This window comes from Scyliorhinus torazame, chromosome 7 (assembly GCF_047496885.1).
Source record: "Scyliorhinus torazame isolate Kashiwa2021f chromosome 7, sScyTor2.1, whole genome shotgun sequence".
Classification (NCBI taxonomy): domain Eukaryota; kingdom Metazoa; phylum Chordata; class Chondrichthyes; order Carcharhiniformes; family Scyliorhinidae; genus Scyliorhinus; species Scyliorhinus torazame.
The window spans coordinates 227,234,225-227,258,260 of NC_092713.1; the positions used below are offsets into that span (position 1 = coordinate 227,234,225).

Below are 24,036 nucleotides of genomic sequence, written 5' to 3' on the forward strand. Positions count from 1 at the left end.
ACATAATGCACCTGGGGGGGTCTCCCAGGCCAACGGAGCAACTGGGTGGTTGGGCTCTTGGCAGGATGGTACACTGGCACTCACGCTGCCACCCGGGCACCTCGGCACTGCCAACCTGGCACCATTTGCACTGCCACCTGGGCATCCTGACAGTGCCACGCTGGCACTGCCAGGATGCCCAGGTGGCACAGCCAGTCTGGCACCTTGGCAATACTCTGCCAGCCTGGCAATGCCAAGTTAGCCAGGTAGCAGGTTGCCCGTGCCAGGGAGCGGGCCAGGAGGTACCTTGCCCTCATGTGCTGAGGTGAGGGGGGGATTTTGAGGACCCCCTCACAGGTAAGTTGGGGCATTGGGGAGGTGGGGGGAATCCGGAGGCCTCGGTGGGGGTGCCGAGAGGAGTTGAGAGAATCACTTCCTGTACTGACGAAATGTGGTAAGTGCAGCCTTGTCGGGGTGATTCCGACCGAGACCGAAAACAAAAGTCCCATTTGATAGTTGGGCCGTTCTCAGCACTGCAGGTGTCAAGAAACAGCCCTGCTAAAGGCGCCCAAAATGTGACTGTTTTTTGGAGTTAAATCATGTCTAAAATTTAAGAAGTTTAACTTCATTAAAACTTAAGTGCAAACAAAATATCTGCACAACTGAGTGATATTATATCTCCATTACCATAAATATTACTGTGGTAATCACCACTGTTGTATATATTAGGGGATGTGTGGTAGGGCCCTGTACTACAGGTACGGGGGTAGTTTCTGCCTGCTGGCTCCACCCAGTAGGCGGAGTATAAATATGTGTGCTCCCCATACAGCAGCCATTTCGCCAGCTGCTGTAGGAGGCCACACATCTTAGTGTATTAAAGCCTCAGTTATATTCAACTCTCGTCTTTGTGCAATTGATCGTGCATCAATTCATTACACTAAAGCTTTCAGAAGATGGACCTCCGCATCAAGCCGGATTGCCTGCAGCTGGATCCACAATCAAGCAACGCCAAAAAGGACTTTGAACATTGGCTTGCTTGTTTCGAAGCTTACATCAGGTCTGCACCAGACCCAATTCCGGAAGCTCAGAAGATCCAGATCCTGTACTCGCGGCTGAGCTCCAACGTTTTTCCGCTTATCCAGGACGCGCCGACCTATGATGAAGCCATGGCGCTACTGAAAGGGAACTACGCCCAGCGGACGAACACGCTCTTCGCCAGACACATACTCTCTACTCGTAGTCAGCTCCCTGGTGAGTCCGTAGAAGATTTCTGGCGTGCTTTAATTCCCCTGGTCAGAGACTGTGACTGTCAGGGCGTCACGGCCACGGAACATTCGAACCTCCTCATGCGGGACGCTTTCATCACGGGGATAGGGTCAGACCACTTCCGCCAGCAACTTTTAGAGGGCGCCATGCTCGACCTCTCGGAAACTAAAAAGCTGGCGCGATCGATAACAATCGCCTCGCACAATATCCAGGCTACACCCCCGGCCGTGCGGCCCACTCCTCCTCGTGGACTCCGCAGACGGCCGTCCCACCGGGGACCCTACTCAGCCAATCCTACGCCTGTGCCACGTGCCAGCCAGCCAACCCCGGGGGCCCCAGATGATACTTTTGTGGGCAGCAAAAACACCCCCGCCAACGCTGCCCGGCCCTCAGCACCCTTTGCAAGGCCTGTGGCAAGAAGGGGCACTTCGCCGCGGTGTGCAAGGCCCACTCAGTCGGCGCGATCGCCCCGACCCCCCCCGCGTACGGACAGTGGGCGCTGCCATCTTCCCCTCCTCAGATCACGTGCGGCCCATGGGCGGCGCCATCTTTTTCAACCCCCGCCACGTGCAGCCCGCGGGCGCGGCCATCTTGTCCACCTCAGGATCTTTAGGCACCGTCATCTTGTCTCCCCCACGGCACATGGGCGCCACCATCATACCAAGACCCGTGCCCCCCGGGCACCCCATCGTCCGACACCAGCGACGACCAGCCGTGACTTGCCTCGGTCACGATTGACCAGTCTGCCCCGCACAATCTAGTCACCGCCTCGACAAGCGTGAAGATCGATGGGCACGAGATCTCCTGTCTGCTGGACTCTGGGAGCATTGAAAGCTTCATCCATCCCAATATGGTAAGGCGCTGTTCCCTCACCATACACCCCGCCAATCAAAGAATCTCCCTGGCCTCCGGGTCCCACACCATGGCGATCCGGGGGTACTGTATAACAACGTTCATGATCCAGGGCGTAGAATTCAGCAGCTTCCGCTTCTACGTCCTCCCCAACCTCTGTGCTGCCCTGCTACTCAGTCTGGACTTCCAGTGTAACCTCAAGAGCCTAACATTGAAATTCGGTGGGCCCGTACCATCCCTTACTGTGTGCAGCCTCGCGACCCTAAAGGTTGACCCACCTTCCCTATTCGCAAACCTAACCCCGGATTGCAAACCCGTTGCCACCAGGAGCAGACGGTACAGCACCAAGGACAGGACCTTCATCAGGTCCTAGGTCCAGCAACTGCTTGGCGAAGGCATCATCGAGGCCAGCAACAGCCCCTGGAGAGCCCAAGTGGTAGTGGTGTAAACTGAGGAGAAACACCGAATGGTCGTGGACTACAGCCAGACCATCAATCGGTAACCGCAGCTCGACGCGTACCCCCCACCATGCATATCTGATATGGTCAATCAGACTGCACAGTACCGGGTCTGCTCAACTGTAGACCTAAAATCCGCCTACCACCAGCACCCCATCCGTAAGGCGGACCGCCGATACACTGCCTTCGAAGCAGATGGCCGCCACTACCATTTTCTTAGGGTTCCCTTCGGCGTCATCAACGGGGTCTCGGTCTTCCAAAGGGAGATGGACTGAATGGTCGTCCGGTACGGGCTGCGGGCCACTTTCCCGTACCTAGACAATGTCATCATCTGCGGCCACGATCAGCAGGACCACGATGCCAACCTTGCCAAATTTCTCCACACCGCCACTCTCCTAAACCTCACCTATAACAAGGGGAAGTGCATATTCAGCACAAGCCGCTTAGCCATCCTCGGCTATGTGGTCCAGAGCGGAGTTCTGAGGCCCAATCCCGACCTCATGCACCCCCTCATGGAGCTCCCCCTTCCCCACTGCCCCAAGGCCCTCAAACGCTGCCTGGGGTTCTTTTCATACTACGCCCAGTGGGTCCCAAACTATGCGGACAAGGCCCGCCCACTCATCCAGTCCACTCTTTTCCCCCTGACGGCCGAGGCTCAACAGGCCTTCAACCGTATTAGGGCCGACATCACCAAGGCCGCGATGCACGCAGTTGACGAGACGTTACCCTTTCAAGTGGAGAGCGACGCATCAGACATCACGCTAGCCGCCACCCTCAACCAGGCAGGCCCGTGGCATTCTTTTCACAAACCCTTCATGCCTCCGAAATTCGACACTCTTCCATCGAAAAAGAGTCCCAGGCCATCGTTGAAGCTGTGTGGCATTGGAGGCATTACCTGGCCGGCAGGAGATTCACTCTCCTCATTGACCAATGGTCGGTAGCCTTCAGGTTTAACAACACACAGCGGGGCAAGATCAAAAACGATAAAATCTTGCGGTGGAGGATCGAGCTCTTCACCTACAACTACGAGATTTTGTATCGTCCCGGTAAGCTCAACGAGCCCCCCGATGCCCTATCCCGAGGTACATGTGCCAGCGCACAGGTGGACCGTCTCCGGATTCTGCACGACAACCTTTGTCACCCGGGAGTCACACGGTTGTACCACTTCATCAAGTCCCGCAATCTGCCCTACTCTGTCGAGGAAGTACGGACAATCGCCAGAGACTGCCAGGTCTGTGCGGAGTGCAAACCGCACTTCTGCCAGCGTGGATTTCAAAGGGCCCCTCCCCTCCACCTACCTCAGTGTGGTCGATGAGTACTCCAGATTCCCCTTCGCCATCCCATGCCCCGACATGACGTCTGCCACCGTCATCAAAGCCCTCAACACCATCTTTGCTCTGTTCGGCTTCCCCGCCTACATCCACAGCGACAGGGGATCCTCATTCATGAGTGATGAGCTGCATCAGTTCCTGCTCAGCAGGGGTATCGCCTCCAGCAGGACGATCAGCTCTAACCCCCGGGGAAACGGGCAGGTGGAGAAGGAGAATGGGACGGTCTGCAGGGCCGTCCAGTCGGCCCTATGGATCAGAAATCTCCGGGCCTCCCGCTGGCAGAAGGACCTCACCGATGCACTGCATTCCATTCAGTCGCTCCTGTGCAATGCGACTAACGACACACCCCATGAACGTCTCTTCGCCTTCCCCAGGAAGTCCACATCCGGGGTGTCGCTCCCGACTTGGCTCGCAACTCCAGGACCCGTACTCCTCCGTAAGCACGTACGACTCCACAAGGCGGACCTTTTGGTTGAAAGGGTGCAGTTACTCCACGCTAACCCCAATTATGCCTACGTAGCGTACACCGACGGCTGCCAGGGTACTGTCTCCCTCAGGGACCTGGCACCAGCAGGTTCCCCACACACACACCCCTCTGGCATGGCGCCATCCTCCCCTCCCCCGGCGCACCGAGCAGCAACCCCCCCCGGGACCATCAGTCCTCCCCCTCCCCACGCCGAGGATGAGGAGGATTTTGGCACGCTCCCGGAGTCACTGAGGACCAGACCGACACCGGTATCGCCGCCACCACTGCGTCGCTCCCAACGTCAGATCAAGGCCCCGGACCGGCTAAACCTGTAATTGGTTCGGGACTGTTAAAACACCATGTACCGGACTCCAAAAAATGTTTTGCCTCTGTATATTAAAACTTGTTCTGTATATAGTTCTTCGCCAACCCCGGCGGACTCAATTTTAACAGGGGGTGAATGTGGTAATCACCACTGTTGTACATATTAGGAAATGTGTGGTACGGCCCTGTACGCCCAGTAGGCGGAGTATAAATATGTGTGCTCCCCGTACAGCAGCCATTTCGCCAGCTGCTGTAGGAGGCCACACATCTTAATGTAATAAAGCCTCAGTTGTATTCAACTCTTGTCTTTGTGCAATTGATCGTGCATCAATTACTGGTGGCACAAAGCCATGGTGTGTGTATGAACTTCTATCAAAATGTTTTGGGCAATGATCCAGTGTGTGTTCCTTTGCCAAATAACTGACAAATTAATCCAATAGAAAGGTGAAAAGCTGCAACCAAGGAGAATACTTGTTAGTAGTTCTCAGGACTAATCTCAGCAAAGAAGAGCTTTGGTTGCCATGTGTAGCCAAACAAAGAACGTTATTTTTGATGGTATTTATGATTTTGCTGGTGGCCAGTTAGCTCAGAAGGCCTGTGTGTGTGATTCAGTATAATGACAAAAGCATGGGTTGGATTCTCGTTCCAGCTGAGGTGGACTTGAGACCTGCCTCCTCGCCCTGCCCCGAAGAGCGGAAGGCAATGACAACACTACCAGTGACAATAAACTGTCAATAAAATGGCTCAGAATGAAACATCGGCAGACAATAAGCCAAGGACCTGACTTCAGACAGAGTGCGTAAGTCAATGAATGAGTGATCTTGCTGCAATGCTGTTTGTACAGTTCTTCCTCCTTTGCACGTGAGATGTTTTGGCTTTGTTAAGATTTGTGCTTCAGTGTGGTATCTCCTGAACTACCAGTGTTGACACTAAAACAAATCGCCAACCAGAAAGCAGTGTTCACAATCGATATGTGATTATTCGGGCAAATATTAGGTGATAATTTAACGTGGGAGCTGCAGAAAAATACTCTGGATAGGACACTTCTAAGAGTCATGGAAAACCACCATATCACCATGAAAACATACAAAAAGAAAATGTATAAAATGAACAGGTAAATTCACTGGTCAAGTAGCTTATTACAAATGTCCAGAAAAGCTTAGCACAACCTCTCTTTTTATGGAAGTTTAGAACATTGTGAAATGAATTCTTACATTGTGGCATTTGCGTTTTAGAAACTCTCTCCAATTCTATCACTGCACTTTGCGTAATTATTTAACCTTTTGAACAGATTAATTCTTCTGAGGATTTGTCTGCTACACTGTAATTATCTGATGGATTCCAATGACCCAGAGCAACACGGTATTCATGGGAATGAGCCCTCAAGTCATGACTCAAAATCTAATTTGAAATAGGATTTCCTTCATAGAGCTAGAATAAAAAATCCATCCATTCTTTTTAGCGGACACTTACCTCCAGCACTCTCCCACTGATGTATCTGTCACATGTCTCACACTTAATGCCAAACCGAGAATGGTAATCGGTCTCACAATAAGGAATGCCATCCCTTCAAAAAAGAGAAAGAAAATTGATACTTAGCAACTTCTCCTGAGGTACTAATCATACACCTTCACAGCTCCGGAGGTCAGTTATGTTTTTCATCAAAATTAATGGGTACTGAATTTTCATGCCAAAATGTTTGATGATTATTCTCAGACAGCTGTGATTAAATCACTGGATGCTTCTATAAACCTTTTTTTATTTTTACACTGTAACAGCATTAAGAATTGAAATGCTGACTCCCTTACTGAAACTTAACAATATAAAATGTGCTGGTTCTTTCAAGCTGTAAAAGGATCAAGGGGTTTCAATGCGGCAGCTGCAAAAGTGAAGCAACAAGATTTCAAGGCTTTTAATCTTTTCATCAGCCTTGGTTCAATGGTCGCATTCTTACATTGGAGTCAGAAAACCTTTGGCTGAAACCCCATCTCCAGAGATGGGAACACCTAATCTCAGCTGATGAGAGGGCTATCTTTCAGGTTAGACTGAGGTCCGTCTCAGATGGATATAAAAACTCCCATGATACTAGGTGAAAAAGAGGACACTCCCAACGACATTTATTTTGCAACTGACATCAGTAAAACAAATTTACTGGTCAATTATTCCATTATTCTTAGTGGGATCTTGTGCGCAAATTGGTTGCTGCCTTTCCCAGTGTTACAATATCGATTAAACATCAAAAATAATTAATTGCCTGTAAAAAGCACGGTGGCTGGAAGCTTCCAACTATTGACGCTGGGGCGCCCCCACCTCGGGTTTCCGGGCAGTGTGGGGTGCATTCAATGGGAGACCCTATTGACAATGGCGGGACCAGCAGATCTCGTCATTGGCCAATGATGGGTCACCTTGCAGCGGGCTGCACGGAAAATCTCGTCCTATGTTATTTGAAGTTCTTTAGTTTCTTATCATCATATAATTTACAGTGCAGAAGGAAGCCATTCGGCCCACCGAGTCTGCACCGGCTCTTGGAAAGAGCACCCTACCCAAGGTCAACACCTCCACCCTATCCCCATAACCCAGTAACCCGACCCAACACTAAGGGCAATTTTTGACACTAAGGGCAATTTATCATGGCCAATCCACCTAACCTGCATATCTTTGGACTGTGGGAGGAAACTGGAGCACCCGGAGGAAACCCAAGCACACACGGCGAGGATATTACAACAGCGACTAGATTTCATTTAATAATAAGCTTTATTAGTGTCACAAATAGGCTTACATTAAAACTGCAATGAAGTTACTGTGAAAAGCCCCGAGTTGCCACACTCCGGCACCTGTTCAGGTACACAGAGGGAGAATTCAGAATGTCCAATTCACCTAACAGTACGTCTTTCGGGACTCGTGGGAGGAAATCGGAACACCCGGAGGAAACCCACGCAAACACGGGGAGAACGTGCAGAGTCCACAAAGACAGTGACCCAAGTCGGGAATCGAACACGGGACCCTGGGGCTCTGAAGCAACAGTGCCAACCACTGTACTACTGTGCCACCCAAATAATATTTCAATGGCTGTACAGCTTCTTGAAAGGCATTATGTACAGGATGCAAGAAGATGTAAACATACGAATTAGGAGCAGGAGCAGGCCATTCAATCTCTTGAGGCTACTCTCCCATTAAATAAGATCATGGCTGATCTGACTGTGGCCTCAACTCCACATTCGCATCTACCTCCGATAATCTTTGACTCCCTTGTTTGTCAAGTACCTCTCTACTTCTGCCTTAAATATATTAAATACCCACTGCTCTCTGTGGAAGAGTGTTCCACAGACTCACGACCCTTTGAGAAAAAAATTCTCCTCAACCCCATCTTAAAGCTTCTTCCACAAGGGAAAACACTACTTCAGCATCAATCCAGCCAGGTCCCCTCAGTATCTCAAGTGTTTCATTTAAATCATCTTGGCTCTTATTCTTCTCAAACACCAATGGATATAGACCTGACCTATCCAATCTTTTCTCATAAGATAACACACACCCCGTTCCCATCCCAAGTTACGTCAAGTGAACCTTCTCTAAACTGCTTCTAATGCATTTATATCCTTCCTTAAATAAGGAAACCAAAACTGCACAAAGTACTCTAGATGTGGTCACATCAACATTCTATACAATAGTAACAAAACATCCAAATTTTATATTCCAGTCCCCTTGAAATACGCAACAACGCTCGATTTGCCTTCATAATAATAATATAATGATAATAACTATTATTATTGTATTATTATTACAACACTCGATTTACCTTCATAATCACTTGCTGAACCTACATACTAACTTTTTATGATTTGTGTGCTGGAGCACCTAGAACCCCCTCTGTTTCTCAGAGCTCTGTAAACTCTCTGCACTAAAATAATACGCTGTCTTTCTTTTTGGCCTGTTAAAGTGGACAACTTCACATTTTCCCACATTATACTCCACCTGCCAAATTATTGCCCACTCACTTAACCTACCTACACCCCTTTGCAGATTCCTTACACTCTCTTCACAACTTACTTACCTACCAATCTTTGTATCATCGACAAATTTAGCAAACATACATGAGTCCCTTTCTGCAAGTCGTTGATAGAAATTATAAATAGTTAAGGTCCCAGTACTGATTCCTGTGGCATGTAACTTGTTACATTTTGTCAACAGGAAAATTACCCATTTATGCTTACTCTCTGTTTCCTATGAGCTAACTAATTCTTTATCCATGCTAATATGAGATCCTACTGCACCGTGTGCTCTTATTTTGTATAATAACCTTTTGCTTTTCTACTTTACTTGATACATTTGCTTAATATGTTTGAAAGCTCAGGTTAATAGGAATGAGAGAGGAGAATAGCTAATTTCGTTAAAAAGCAGTATCAATCTTCAATATACTGTGACATGAAGTAACGGGTTCACATCTCAATTGTGTCTTTTTGGGAAAGTGCTGTTGGGCATCTTCAGAAGATAGTATAAGAAACTCAGAGACAGTCATTCTCGGGCCATGCTTGCATATATCCTTGTCACAACATTGGGGGATATCAAAGAACATATGGTCCACCCACTCTCTAATCTGTAGTAGATGCATGAGAAGGAAGATCTAAAATGGAGGCAAAGGGAATGGAGGGAATCTCAGTGGGGCATAGGCTATATCCTGAAGAACAAAATAGTTGCCTGTCATTTGGGCTTGATTTATATGGAGAAGCTGAAATTCCTCGAGGGCTCACTTTTTAAAGGTGCAAGTATGAGGAAATTCAGCAGTCAGTGCCGTCTTTGTGCTGAATGTTAGGTTTCCTATGATCAGAATAGAAGAGAAAGTTCCTGATTAGTATCGAGTGACCGCTGCTGGAGATTTCACTGCATGGACATAAAAATGACACTGAGCTCAGTCGCAATGTCACCATGGTAGAAGTGTTTGTCAAGACTCATAGTAGAGGGTGGGAGAAGGGGTTGGGGGTCCAATTTATTTTCACCTTCACTGCCTGGGCAGTAGTCACTGGATGATAACTGAGCAGGTTCAACAATGAAAGGGTGATCTGCTGTGCTAGATTATGGTCCTGGAATTAAGGGTCAAAATCACCCCATTGTCCACATATGAATAGGAACTTGGATGAGATACTCTAGGGTAGAAAAGATTTGTGGGGCTGTATCCCTCCATCAAACAGCACCTTCAGGCGAGGAAGAGGAAAGCCCAAGCAAGATTCAGTGCCATGTCAATAAACTATAAATACATTGAATTTTAGGGTATCACATGAATTAAATACAAAGCACCATGTCATTCCTTCTGAATGGATAACATTTCATTAGTTAATGAATCTGAATCACTCTGCATTCTTCAAGCACCACACATACTTGCTGATATATTCTCCTGTCAGCACAACACCACAGGACTGGCATTTGAAACAGCTCACATGCCATTGCTTCTCCAAGGCCAGCAGTGACTGTCCATGTTTGATTTCATCTCCACAGCCAGCGCACTCTGTAATAAAAAGAGAGCACAATAAGATACTTCACACAAAATCTTCCAAAATACTATTGCAATAAAATTGGCTTGAAGTGACTGTTGGAGTGATTGATGCATTGACAGAGTGGTACACTAAAACGGTACGTCTTTATTTAAAACTGTAACAATCCATCAAATGTTACACACCACATATAATCCTGGCCATTTGTCAAATTCTCAACTATTTACACGATTATCATAAGCAAAAATATTAAATTTTATTCGACATGATGTTTGTTTGTAACTTTGCACAATACAATTCTGAACAAGTTTAGTTTCTCACTACAGAACTCGTGTTATTTTTACAGATCTTACTTATATTCTAATCAACTTACAACCTCTTTGTCAAGCTGATGAAAAGAGACTGGAGGTGAAACTCACCTTGGACAATAACAGTAAACGGGCATAGTGAACCAGCAACCTGTTTTGCACTCTGTCTGATTTTCTTTTCCATTGACTGTAGATTATATTATATTATATGGCACATGTAATCATCATCATTTTTGAAGACATCATTGTCGTGTTGGGTGTTCCGCAATACAGACGAACCAACACGGTTGCAGATGGTACAACTCTGTTTTATTACTATCAATAACAACATCTGTAAACTTATGACTGTGGTTCGTTCTTTACCCTTTAACCTGTGGACCCAGTCTTTACACTACCTTTGAGAGGCACTCAGCACATGGTGTATGTCTGAGTGGCGTGCTGTGAGCTCTGTGCCCTGAGCTGCCTCCTGCTGGAATGAGCGGGAACTGTGGTGTTCCCCATTTTATAGTGATGTGCTCTTGCTTGTGATTGGCTGTAAATGTTGCGTGTGTGTTGATTGGTCCGTTGATCTGTCCATCCGTGTCTATGTGTGTTTGCACCATGATGTTTATCTGAATATCATGACATCCCCCTTTTTTTACAAGAATATGTGCCTATGTGGTAATAAATATAGATGTGTATTGAGTGCAGCTGAATGTGTGTGTGCAATATCTACAACATGTACATGAGGCTAAACTATATACATAGGAAGGTGTCAGGTGCAACATAGCAACGAGGTTGCACCATAAACAAAACAAGTGTAATCATCAAACATCAAAAACGAACTCCCGTAACGACAAAAAGGGAAACATATTAACATTGTGGCATAATACTTTAGTGAGTCCAATGTACAATCAGGCTCAGAAATCCAGCCTAATAGGTGGGCGACAAATTCGGGTTCACCGCCTCAAGGTTGGGTCAGGATCCACTGGCTGAGGAATGGGCCTGGCCACAAGCAACACAAGAATAGGCATGGTGGCAGGAAGCTCCACGAAGTCGACATCAGGAACAACAGGAGGGCGTGGCACCGGTGTGTGATCACGTAGCGAGCGTGGAAGCAGGCGAAGAGCCCGGCGATTACGCTGGCGAATGGAGCCATCAGGCATGCGAACTAGGAACGAGCGGGGAGCCACGCGACGGAGAACTTCGGCAGTTGCCGACCAGCCACCCTCTGGTAGGTGGATGCGCACGTTGTATCCAGGCGCCAAGGCAGGAAGATCAGTTGCCCGAGTGTTATGTGCCACCTTCTGCTGAGCACGCTGCTGTCACATCCTTTGCAGTACTGGAGCATGGTCGGGAGTAAGAACAAGAATGGATGGCATAGTGGTCCTGAGGACACGACCCATCAACAGCTGGGCTGGTGAGAGGCCAGTGGATAGTGGGGCCGAGCGATAGGCCAGCAGGGCTAAGCAGAAATCCGATCCGGCATCAGCCGCCTTGCAGAGGAGCCGCTTGACGATATGGACGCCCTTTTCCGCCTTGCCATTTGACTGGGGATGCAAAGGGCTGGACGTCACGTGTGTGAAGCCATACGAAGCAGCAAAAGAATTCCATTCTTGGCTCGCAAAACAGGGCCCATTGTCCGACATGACAGTAAGCGGAATGCCATGGCGAGCGAAGGTCTCTTTAAATGCCCTGATGACAGCGGACCATGTCAAATCGTGCAGGCGTATGACCTCTGGATAATTCGAAAAGTAATCTATAATGATGACGTAGTCCCTACCAAGCGCATGAAAAAGGTCCACACCCACCTTCGCCCAGGGGGACGTTACCAACTCATGGGGCTGAAGCGTCTCAGGGGGTTGCGCCGGCTGAAACCTTTGGCAGGTGGGGCAGTTGAGCACCATGTTGGCAATGTCGTCGCTGATGCCCGAACAGTATACAGCTTCTCGGGCCCTCCGCCTGCACTTCTCAACCCCGAGATGGCCTTTGTGTAATTGTTCGAGGACCAGCCTGTGCATGGTGTGTGGAATCACTATCCGGTCCAACTTTAGGAGGACACCGTCAATGACGGCCAAGTCGTCCCGGACATTGTAGAATTGTGGGCACTGTCCTTTGAGCCACCCTCCCGTCATGTGGCGCATCACACATTGTAGAAGGGGGTCAGCCGCAGTCTCCCGGCGAATACGGGCCAGACTCGAATCATTAGCTGGCAGATTGGCTGATGTGAAGGCCACATGCGCTTCGACCTGATATACGAACCCCTCTGAATCGGGCGGTGTGCTCACTGCTCTGGACAGGGCATCCGCGACGATGAGGTCCTTTCCCGGGGTGTAGACCAGTTGGAAGTTGTACCTCCGGAGCTTGAGCAGAATGCGCTGGAGGCGAGGGGTCATCTCATTCAGGTCCTTTTATATGATGCTGACCAGGGGGCGATGGTCGGTTTCCACGGTGAACTGAGGGAGACCATACACATAGTCGTGCAACTTATCAATGCCGGTTAACAAACCCAGGCATTCCTTCTCGATCTGTGCATAGCGCTGTTCTGTGGGGGTCATGGCCCGCGAGGCATAGTCGACCGGGGCCCATGATGCAGTATCGTCCCGTTGCAGGAGTGCTGCCCCAATGCCGGACTGGCTGGCATCAGTCGAGATCTTCATATCTCGAGAGGTGTCGAAGAACGCCAATAGCGGGGCTGTGGTGAGCTTAATCTTGAGCTCCTCCCATTCCTTCTGGTGTGCGGGCAGCCACTGGAACTCCGTGGTCTTCTTGACCAGGTGGCGAAGAGCCGTTGTGTGGGAGGCAAGGTTGGGAATGAACTTCCCCAGGAAGTTGACCATCTCGAGAAAGCGTAGCACTGCCTTCTTGTCTGCCGGCTGCGGCATGGCTATAATGGCGCTCACTTTGTCTGCATCCGGACGCACTCCTGACCGGGATATGTGGTCCCCCAGAAACATTAGCTCAGTTTGGCCAAAAGAGCACTTGGCTCGGTTGAGGCGCAGGCCGTGTTCTCGTATCCGAGCAAAGACACGCTGGAGACGACTGATGTGCTCCTGTGGTGGGGTGGACCAGATGATGACGTCGTCAACATAAACGTGCACCCCTTCGATGCCCTCCATCATCTGTTCCATGATTCTATGAAATACCTTGGATGCCGAGATAATGCCAAACGGCATTCTATTGTAGCAGTACCTGCCAAAGGGAGTGCTGAAGGTGCACAGCTTCCTGCTGGATTGATCCAGTTGAATCTGCCAAAAACCCTTTGAGGCATTAAGCTTTGAAAAAATTTTAGCCCGGGCCATTTCGCTCGTGATCTCTTCCCGTTTGGGTATGGGGTAGTGTTCCCTATGATGTTGTTGTTCAGGTCTTTCGGGTCGATGCAGATCCTGAGTTCGCCAGAGGGCTTTTTAACGTACACCATGGAGCTGACCCATGGCGTGGGCTCCGTGACCCGGGAAAGCACTCCTTGGTCCTGGAGATCCTGCAGCTGCTGCTTGAGGTGGTCTTTGAGTGGTGCTGGGACTCTACGAGGTGCGTAAATGGCCGGGGTGGCATCCGGTTTGAGCCGAATTCTGTAAGTATAGGGCAGCGTGCCCATGCCCTCGAAAGCCTCCTGGTTGTGGGCGAGGAGCGAGTGGAGCTGTGCCCTAAATTCTGCATCCGGGAAGTCGGACGTGCCTTCTGGAGACAGAGTGTGTACCCGCTGAACGAGGTGGAGAACCTTGCACGCCTGTGCGCCTAGCAGGGAGTCCTTCGATGATCCAACTATCTCAAAGGACAGTGTGGCTGTGTATGCATTGTGTGTGACCTCGAGCTGGCAGGATCCCATGGCCGGGATAACATTTCCGCTGTAATCGACCATCTGACAGCGGGATGGCCGAATCGGTGGTCTGACCTTCAAGGTGTAGAAGGCTGACCATGCTATAAGGTTGGCGGAGGCACCAGTGTCCAAACGGAATGTGACTGGTGATTGGTTGACCATTAGGGTGGCACACCATTCATCACCCGGATTACCGCTGTTCACTGGCATCGGCTGGTGGGTCCTGCTTGGGGACATCCGGTTCCTGTCAATGACCACGACGTGGAAGGTTTCCCGGTCGTCGGTATCACCGGTCTGTACATGTCAGGGTATGACTCGGTGTATGGAAGCTGAATGGCCCGTACATCCCTGCGAGGCTGGTGGAATTGGGGAGCGTCGGCGGGTTGAGCTGCTCGACAGCAGGCAACGTAGTGGCCCATCTTGCCACTACGGAGGCATTGTCGATTCTTTGCTGGACATTGCCGCTTTAAATGTGCAGATCCACAGTTGCCCCACGTTGTGACGTCATGGCATTCGTTGCGCCACCGCGCATGCGCAGTTCGGTCCTGCGTAGAGCACGCCTGTGCGTCGCGTCCCTCTGCGTCGACGTCTCTTTTGGCGCGTACAAGCGCGTGAGGCCGCGGAAAGCGCGCAAAATGACCGCCCTCGTCCGGGCCGCAGGCCGGGAGGAACTCAATCGACTGGACCCGCTCGGCCTCGTGGGACCCCTACCATGCCTATTCGGCCGCCTGGAATTGGGAGTACCGGCTGGTCGCGTTTTCATGGAGGACGCAGGCTTCGATGGCGGTGGCTAAGGTGAGGCTCTTAATTTTGAGGAGCTGCCGGCGTAGGGTGCCCGAGGTGACCCCCAAAAATATCTGGTCCCGAATCATGGAATCGGAGGTGGCCTCATAACCGCAGGACTGCGCGAGGATACAGAGGTGTGTCAGGAAAGATTGAAAAGGCTCATCCTTACCCTGCAGGTGCTGCTGGAAGAGGTACCTCTCAAAGCTCTCGTTCACCTCGACGCTGAAGTGCTGCTCGAGTTTAAGAAGGACCGTCTTGTACTTCGTCTTGTCCTCACCGTCCGCGAACACCAGGGAGTCGTAGATGTGGATGACATGTTGCCCTGCCGTGGAGAGGAGGAGGGAGATTTTCCTGGTGTCTGAAGCATTCTCCCTTTCTGTGGTTTCTAGGAAGAACTGGAAGCGCTGTTTAAACAGCTTCCAGTTGACGCCGAGGTTTCCAGCGATTTGGAGCGGCTGCGGCGGGCTGATGGTGTCCATGGCGCAGGATGGCGGATTCCTGAAGATGTGTAGGTAGATCTCACAGTTGCTGGGTTCCAATCCTGGTACTATGTCGTGTTGGGTGTTCCGCTATACAGACGAACCAACACGGTTGCAGATGGTACAACTCTGTTTTATTACTATCAATAACAACATCTGTAAACTTATGACTGTGGTTCGTTCTTTACCCTTTAACCTGTGGACCCAGCCTTTACGCTATCTTTGAGAGGCACTCAGCACATGTGAGCTCTGTGCCCTGAGCTATCTCCTGCTGGAATGAGCAGGAACTGTGGTGTTCCCCGTTTTATAGTGCGTGTGCTCTTGCTTGTGATTGGCTGTGATGTTGCGTGTGTGTTGATTGGTCCATTAATCTGTCCATCAGTGTGTATGTGTGTTTGCACCATGATGTTTATCTGAATATCATGACAATCATCACAACATTAGTTTTTCATTTGCAGCTGAGATATGTAATTGATTTTGAAGAGATGGGCGGAATTTTCCGAATAAATGACAAAGTGCCATTTTCGCTGTGTAAATCAGTGTGATTCCCACCGGCCCCGGCGGCCCGATCTGGACCACAATTTTCAGGCACTCAGAAGAAGAATTTTTCCTCACGTGAAAAACGCCGTGATTGAAGCACAAAGTGTCTGATTTGCCCTTCACAGGATCATCTGAGCACTTCAATGAAGGAGGCTCCACAGCACTTGTTCTCATTCAAGCCAGGAGGATGGCAGCGAGAAAACCTGCTCCTAGATTCATGGAGGGGGCCCTCAGCCATATGCTGGATGCTGTGGATTAGAGACAGTAACAATATACCCTTGAGTTGGAAGAAGTTGGGTTGCAATGTCGAAAAAAGATGAATGACCTACTCCTTTCTGCCAAATGCTACCTGTCTCCTCTCTGTACTTCACGCCTCAGAATGTCACCTTGATCCCATATGCTGCCCCCTCTCAGCACCCCAGCACCTGACCCAGCACAAGCTTCCTCACACCCCCACTGGCACTCCTGGCACTGCTTACGCGCAGTGTCCACACATGCCAGGAATCATTAACATCTGACCCGCCAGACAGCCAGCTTACATCACCCTCATTTGTGGTCCTGCAGGAAAAGCTTGCTCAAAACCAATGCGAGTGAGAGAAGACGGGCAGTGGGATGCCTGAGCAAAGGATCCTGACTCATTACAAGAAGATAGTCATGAGGGCAGCACGGTAGCCTTGTGGATAGCACAATTGCTTCACAGCTCCAGGGTCCCAGGTTCGATTCCGGCTTGGGTCACTGTCTGTGCGGAGTCTGCACATCCTCCCCGTGTGTGCGTGGGTTTCCTCCGGGTGCTCCGGTTTCCTCCCACAGTCCAAAGATGTGCAGGTTAGGTGGATTAGCCATGATAAATTGCCCTTAGTGTCCAAAATTGCCCTTAGTGTTGGGTGGGGTTACTGGGTTATGGGGCTAGGGTGGTGGTGTTGACCTTGGGTAGGGTGCTCTTTCCAAGAGCCGGTGCAGACTCGATGGGCCGAATGGCCTCCTTCTGCACTGTAAATTCTATGAAATCTATGACCAGGCCTGCGCTGAGAGCAAGGTGGGCCAGCGAGAGAAAAATGAGGAGCCACTGCATCTCCTTCCAGATAACCATACTCAAGTGAGTTCTGTGTAGTCTAAACCCTTGAACAGGCCATGTACTAATGCCATGTCCCTTGCCTTGCAGGAACATCACCCAAAGAACCTGGTCCACCTTCCAGCAGTGTCTCACTGCCCACCCTCGACACGGCCTCAGAGACTTGGAGGAGGACAGCAAAGAAGCGTCACAGCTATCACCGCCACCATTCACCATCGCAAAGCACATCCCTCAGTGGGTGACTTTAACAGGCAGGCTTCTGGATTACTGTCTGATGAGCACCACACTACATTTGATGCACATCAAGTGGAGGCAGGAATGTTCCAGGGATCGGCAAAAGGAGGTCTGCTGGATCCCAGGACTCAGCTGTGCATAGCCAGGTGCCGTGCTCTGTACACATTCATCCCTCAGCTGCTGGCTGGAGATGCAAAGACAGAATCAGGAATACCAGGCGGGGTTATCAGTGACACTTTTGCGAATGGAGTAATCCGATTGTTTTCTGTCCCAGGAGATGATGCCAGCAATGTGTAGCATCCAGGCCAAGACTGCAAGGGTGGCGTTACAGTGGAAAACCTGGGGCAAGAGGTCAGTTCCATGACAGGAGAACTCTGAAGCATGACTCGGTTTCTGAGGACCACCGCTGAGAACTTCGGTTCAGACAATGGTGGGCCTCTAGGACTGGCAGTTTCTGGAGCTTACTCCAGCTTTCCCTTAGAGGATCAGTCACAAAATCAGTCACAAAATCGCTCTCAAAACAAAAAAGAGGAAGATAAGGAAAGTGGGGGATACTGTGAGTCCCACCGATGACACCAAACAAGAAGACATCGACAATGTGGCCGACAGGCCAGAGAGTGCACGACAATCCATCAGCAAAAAGCATCGCGTAAAGACACAAAAGTAGTTGGTGATGCAGAAGTTGATGATGCAGGCATGGCCAGCAAGAATACCGGTCTTCAGAACGCATTGCGTCAAAAAGCTGAGACACAAAAGACCTGCATGGAAACCAGTCTTACAGAAATGACGTCGGAAAGCTGACAAGAACCCAGAAGATCAGAGGGGTGATCCTGTCGGAGATGCACAATGAGCTGTGCACAATGGACACTGTTAGCAGGCATATGATGTTAACTGAAGCACAGTTGAATCTGTCTCTACATATGCCACATGTGTTAAAACGATAATACAAATCATGTTTTTGTATATAAATGTTAACATCTCCAAAGGGAGGGGGATGTGTTGATATGCCTCTGAATAATATTGTACATAGTTAGCAATGCGACCTCCAACCAGCTGGTGGCGTCAGACATCGGTCACGTGACGTAAGACACTCACCAGTTGGTAGTAAGGCGTACAACAGAACAGTAGCACATAGGGTAGTTCCAGGAGAGTTCACGGAACTTTAACAGTAACCTAGTCTGTTTAGTGTTTTGTTTGTTATCTTTCCATGTGTTAATCAATAAGTCATCATTCTAGTCAAATCATCAGATGTTTTGTGTGCGTCATTGCAATGACATGGTCGCAGAACACAACAATCTCTTGATGGCCAATTAGTCTGATGAGGATGACTATCAGGAATATTAACGGTCACAATTTCTTTATGCTTCAAGGTTGGGCACAGCAAATAGTCATCTTTTTTACTCAGGCTATATCATTCTAATATCTCATTGTTGTCATGCCTCAACACTTAAGACTTCTCTTTCAGTGCCTCATCCACCCAGCCCTTTACGCCTGCCTCCTCGACACTCATCACACCCCATCCCATCCCATGCAGCCCGCAGCTGCACCCGCTCTATATGCCCATGTCACAGACAGAAGATTAACATAGCCCTCAAACCACATTTAAACAACACAGACAGCAGACTAACACAGCCCTTCCTGGGCATGAACCTGATCACATCAACAGGGAGGGCCCAGGAAGATCAGAGATCTCGCCGGCGCTAATGCTGCTTTTTGGCCTCTTGTGAGATTTAGTGGCCATGACGAGATTTGCTCCTGCGGCTAATGTGCCCACTAAGTCTATGGTACAAATTCATTCTCTTACATTTTAACTTGGCAAAGATTGTTTACCTGAATCAGTAAAGATCAGCCCTCTTGTAATTGTATCTGATTTACTTCCATGCAGGCAAATCTACACAATCCAGTTAGGATTTCGAAATGCCCATTGAGAGATTCATGTTTCGGAAAGAAGACTCAAGTCAATAGTTATTGATGCAGTTAATATAAAACTGGAAAAAATGTGGCCACTAAATGTCTATTGCCACAGCAACATAAAATGTTGTTCTTATCCAATGTTTGCATTTCCATTGGCTTTGTGCTGTACTATAACCCCGACTCCTCACACCATAAGATCATAAGACGTACTAGCAGAAGTAGGCCATTTGGTCCATTGAGTCTGCTTCGCCATTCAATGAGATCATGGCTGATCTGATATAATGCACAACTCCACTTTCCCGCCTTATCCTCATAACACTTGATTCACTTATTGATTAAAAATCTGTCTATCGACCACAAGGGTAAACAACCTCTCAGCATCTGCCCTGTCAAGCCTCCTGAGAATCCTATATGTCTCAATAAGGTCACCTCTCATTCTTCTAAACTCCAGTGAGTACAGGCCCAACCTACTTAACCTCTCCTCATAAGAAAATTCCTCCATACCCGGGATCACCTTGTGAACCTTCTCTGGACTGCCTCCAATGCCAGTATATCTTTCCTTAGATAAGGGGACCAAAACTGTTCACACTATTCCAGATGTTGTCTAACTAGTGCCTTGTATAGTTTTAGCAGGACTTCCCTATTTTTATACTCCATTCCCTTCCAAATAAAGGCCAACATTCCGTTTGCTTTCCCTTTTTTAAAATAAATCTTTTTATTGGCATTTCCCATATTTATAAGCAGTTGTATATATACACATCACATTTTTCTCGCCCGCGCTAATTACCTTTATTGTACAGAGAGGTTTAGTTTGTCCTTCGTTTAATTGACCCGATGTGCATTTCGTTGCCCTCTGGATCGGTCTCTGGTTCCTCCCTCTTCCCCGTTGCCCCCCCCACTCCCGCCCCTTGGCTTCGGCTGTGCTTTTCTTTTCTTTTCCGGACAGAGTGAAGAGAAAAAAGAAAAGAATAAAGGGGGACAAGCCCCCCCCCCTCATCTCTTGTGGTTTCCCCACCTTCGCCCCCCCCCCCCCCCCTCCCCCGGGTTGCGCAGTCTTTTGGTACCTCATCTATCTTGGTGTTTAAAAGAAAATACTCATTAGATTACTCCTCGTTGCTGGCCTCAAACAGGTTTTGGAAGAGCCTGACAAACTGCCCCCAAGTATCCAGGAAGCCTTCCTCTGACCCTCGGGTTGCGTACTTAATCTTCTCCAGGTGGAGAAATTCCGAAAGGTCAGCGAGCCAGTCTGCAGCTGTGGGTGGTGCTGTCGATCGCCAGCCGAGCAGGATTCTTCGGCGTGCGATTAGGGAAGCGAAAGCCAGGGCGTCGGCCCCCTTCCCCATGTGTAACTCTGGCTGCTCCGATACCCCGAAGATTGCCACTATTGGGCATGGCTTCACCCTCACCCCTACAACCCTGGACATTGCCTCGGAGAAGGCTGTCCAGAACCCAGCAAGCTTGGGGCAAGCCCAAAACATGTGGGTGTGGTTGGCCGGGCCACTCTGGCACCGCTCACATTTGTCCTCCACCTCCGGGAAGAACCTGCTCATTCAGGTTCTGGTCAGGTGCGCTCTGTGCACCACCTTGAGCTGCATTAGGCTTAGCCTTGCGCAGGAGGAGGTGGCGTTCACCCTGCTCAGTGCTTCGCTCCAGAGTCCCCATCCTACCTCTGTCCCCAGTTCGTCCTCCCATTTTTGTCTGGTCTTGTCCCGTGGAGTCTGGGGTCTGTCCAGTCGCTGTCTGTTTTTTTTCTCACATAACCCCCCCGTCTCGTTGCTTGTGCCTATCAGGTCCTCTTGTAGTGTGGTTTCTGGGGTCCCGGGGTACCCCACCGTCTCTTTACGGAGGAAGTGTTTTATTTGGAGTTGTCTTGACAAATACATGAATAGGATGGGAATAGAGGGATACGGACCCAGGAAGTGTAGAAGATTGTAGTTTAGTCGGGCAGCATGGTCGGCACGGGCTTGGAGGGCCAAAGGGCCTGTTCCTGTGCTGTACATTTCTTTGTTCTTTGTCTCATTTCCTGTCCTTTTGCTAGCCTCCACTTCCTCGTCAGTTTGTCTAGTGTCGCCAGTCTGTGCCCTACGTAGAAGTCCCCGACCATCAATGTGCCCCCATCCCGCCTCCATCTTTTGAAGGTGGTATCCAGCATGGCTGGGGGGATTCTGTGATTGCCACATATGGGAGCCATGGGGGACATTTTGGTTATCCCGAAGTGTTGTCTCAGCTGGGTCCACGTTCTCAGCATGGCCACTACCACTGGGCTCATTGTGTATCTTGTTAATGAGGATGGGCATGCTGCTGTGGCCAGGGCCCAGAGAGTTGTTCCTTTACAGGATGCCTCCTCCATTTGTACCCAATCTTGTACCCATCCCCTCACTCTTTCTGCCGTTGCTGCCCAGTGATAGTACTGTAGGTTTGGTAAGGCCAAACGCATTTGGTTTTCCTTCTTTGCAGTGTCTGTATGGGAATTCTCAGGTTCTTACACCCAGCCCCCCCCCCCCCCCCCCCCCCACACACAAACGCCATGATTTGACTGTCTGTTTTGGAAAAAGGTCTTTGGGATGAAGATCGGAATGGATCTAAACAGGAAGAGGAACCTTGGCAGTACGTTCATCTTGATCGTCTGCACTCGCCCCGCCAGGGAGAGTGGGAGTGAGCCCCACCTTTGGAGGTCTCTTCTTACTTCCTCCACCAGGCTGGTCAGATTCCACTTGTCGATCTGTGTCCAGTCTCTGGCTATCTGGAGCCCCAGGTAGCGGAATCTGTTCTGGGCTGTTTTGAATGGAAGCCCCTCCAGTTCTCTCCCTCCTCCGTTTGGGTTCACTGGGAATGCCTCACTTTTGCCCAGGTTAGGTTTGTAGCCCGAGAAGGTTCCAAACTCTTTCAGTATTTGTAGTATTGCCTTCAGTCCCTCCTTTGGCTTCGAGACATAGAGGAGCAGGTCATCTGCATTGAGTGAGACTCTGTGCTCTCTGTCTCCTCTCCGGATTCCCTTCCAGCCATTCACGTCCTGCAGGGCTATCGCCAGGGGTTCGATCGATATCGCGAACAAGAGTGGTGACAGGGGGCAGGCCTGTCTTGTTCCTCTCTGCAGCTGGAAGTATTCAGAGCTGGTGGTGTTAGTTTGGACGCTCGCTTTGGGAGCGTTGTACAGGAGCCTCACCCAGGCGGTGAACCCCGCTCCTAGCCCAAACCGTTCCAGTACCTCGAGGAGGTATTTCCATTCGACTGTATTGAAGGCCTTTTCTGCGTCCAGGGAGACGATCACCTCTGGTGTTCTCTCCCCGGAGGGGGTCATTATGTTCGCTGTGAGCTGCCTACCCTTGACAAAGCCTGTTTGGTCCTCTGCGCCCACCTCTGGTACACAGCCCTCCAGCCTTTTGGCCACAATCTTTGCAAGTATTTTCACATCCACGTTCACCAGTGAAATGGGTTTGTATGATCCACATTCCGTCAGGTCTTTATCTTTTTTGGTTACCAGTGAAATTGCGGCCTGCGCTAACGTGGGGGGGCAGGATGCCCCTTGCCAGTAAGTCCGCGAACATGTCCATTAAGCGTGGGACCAGGACTGGTGCAAATATTTTGTTGAGGTCAGCCGGGAACCCGTCGGGTCCCGGTGCCTTCCCCGGCTGCATGGAGCTGATGCTCTCCATGATTTCTCCCAGGTCTATTGGTGCTTCCAGCTCCCCCCGTCTGTCTTCCCCCACAACTGGTAGTTCCAGTCCGCCTAGGAACTGTTTCATCCCCGCGCCCCCGTTGGGGGGCTCAGAGGTGTACAGTCCCCAGTAGAAGTTCTCGAATGCCCGATTGACCTCCTTTGGTTCTGTTACCAGTCTGCTTCTGCTATCCTTTACCTCCGCTATTTCCCTTGTGGCTGCCTGCTTTCTCAGCTGGTGAGCCAATAGGCGGCCAGCCTTGTCTCCATGTTCGTAGAAGGTCCCTCGTGTCTGGTGGAGTTGGTACACTGCTTTCCTAGTGGATAGCAAGTTAAAGTCCATTTGCAGCTTTTTTCTCTCTGCCAGCAGCTCTACAGTCGGGGCCTCGGAGTATTTTCTGTCGACTTCCAGGATGGAGTTTGCTTTCCCTATTACCTGCTGAACTTGCATGCTAGATTTTTGTGATTCATGCACAAGGACTCCCAAAACCCTCGGTGTTGCAGTTTTCTGCAGTCTTCCTCCATTTAAATAATATTCAGCTCCGTTATTCCTCCTACCAAAGTGCATAACTTCACATTTTCTGATATATGTCATCTGCAAGTTTTTGCCCACTCACCCAACCTGTCTATATCCCTCTGTAGACTCTCCATGTCATCCTCACCACGTGCTTTCCCACCTATATTTTGTTATCCAAAAACTTGGCAATAGTACATTCACTTCCTTTGTCTAAGTCATTTATATATATTGCAAATAATTGTGGCCCTAGCACGGATCCATGTGGCACTCCACTAGTTGCCATCCTGAAAATACCCCTCTTATCCCAACTCTCTGTCTTCTATCAGTTAACCAATCCTCTAACCATGATAATATACTACCCCCAACACCAGGGCTTGTATCTTATTAAGTAGCCTTTTGTGCGGTCCTTTAGCGAATGCTTTTTGGAAATCCAAGTATATTATATCTACTGTTTCCCCTTGATCAATCTTGTTTGGCACCACCTCAAAGAATTCTAATAATTTTGTCAGGCCATCCTGACTCTGTTTGATTGTAGTATGCATTTCTAAGTGCTCTGCTATTACATCC

At 49.6% G+C, this 24,036-nt stretch overlaps 1 protein-coding gene across 6 annotated transcripts in view; it reads right to left on the reverse strand.

Moving 5' to 3' along the window:
- The window catches only part of ablim3 (actin binding LIM protein family, member 3), a 514,512-nt gene that overhangs the window by 183,857 nt on the left and 306,619 nt on the right, over positions 1-24,036 (reverse strand). For all 6 annotated transcript variants that reach the window (XR_011948320.1, XR_011948319.1, XR_011948323.1 and 3 more), the window contains exons 5-6: positions 10,050-10,176; positions 6,150-6,243 (exon numbers count right to left, since the gene is read on the reverse strand). Coding sequence is in view for 1 of the 6 variants with exons in the window: in XM_072512118.1 (XP_072368219.1) it covers positions 6,150-6,243; positions 10,050-10,176 (221 nt within the window). In the remaining 5 variants the exon portion in view is untranslated. The remainder of the gene's footprint in view (positions 1-6,149; positions 6,244-10,049; positions 10,177-24,036) is intronic.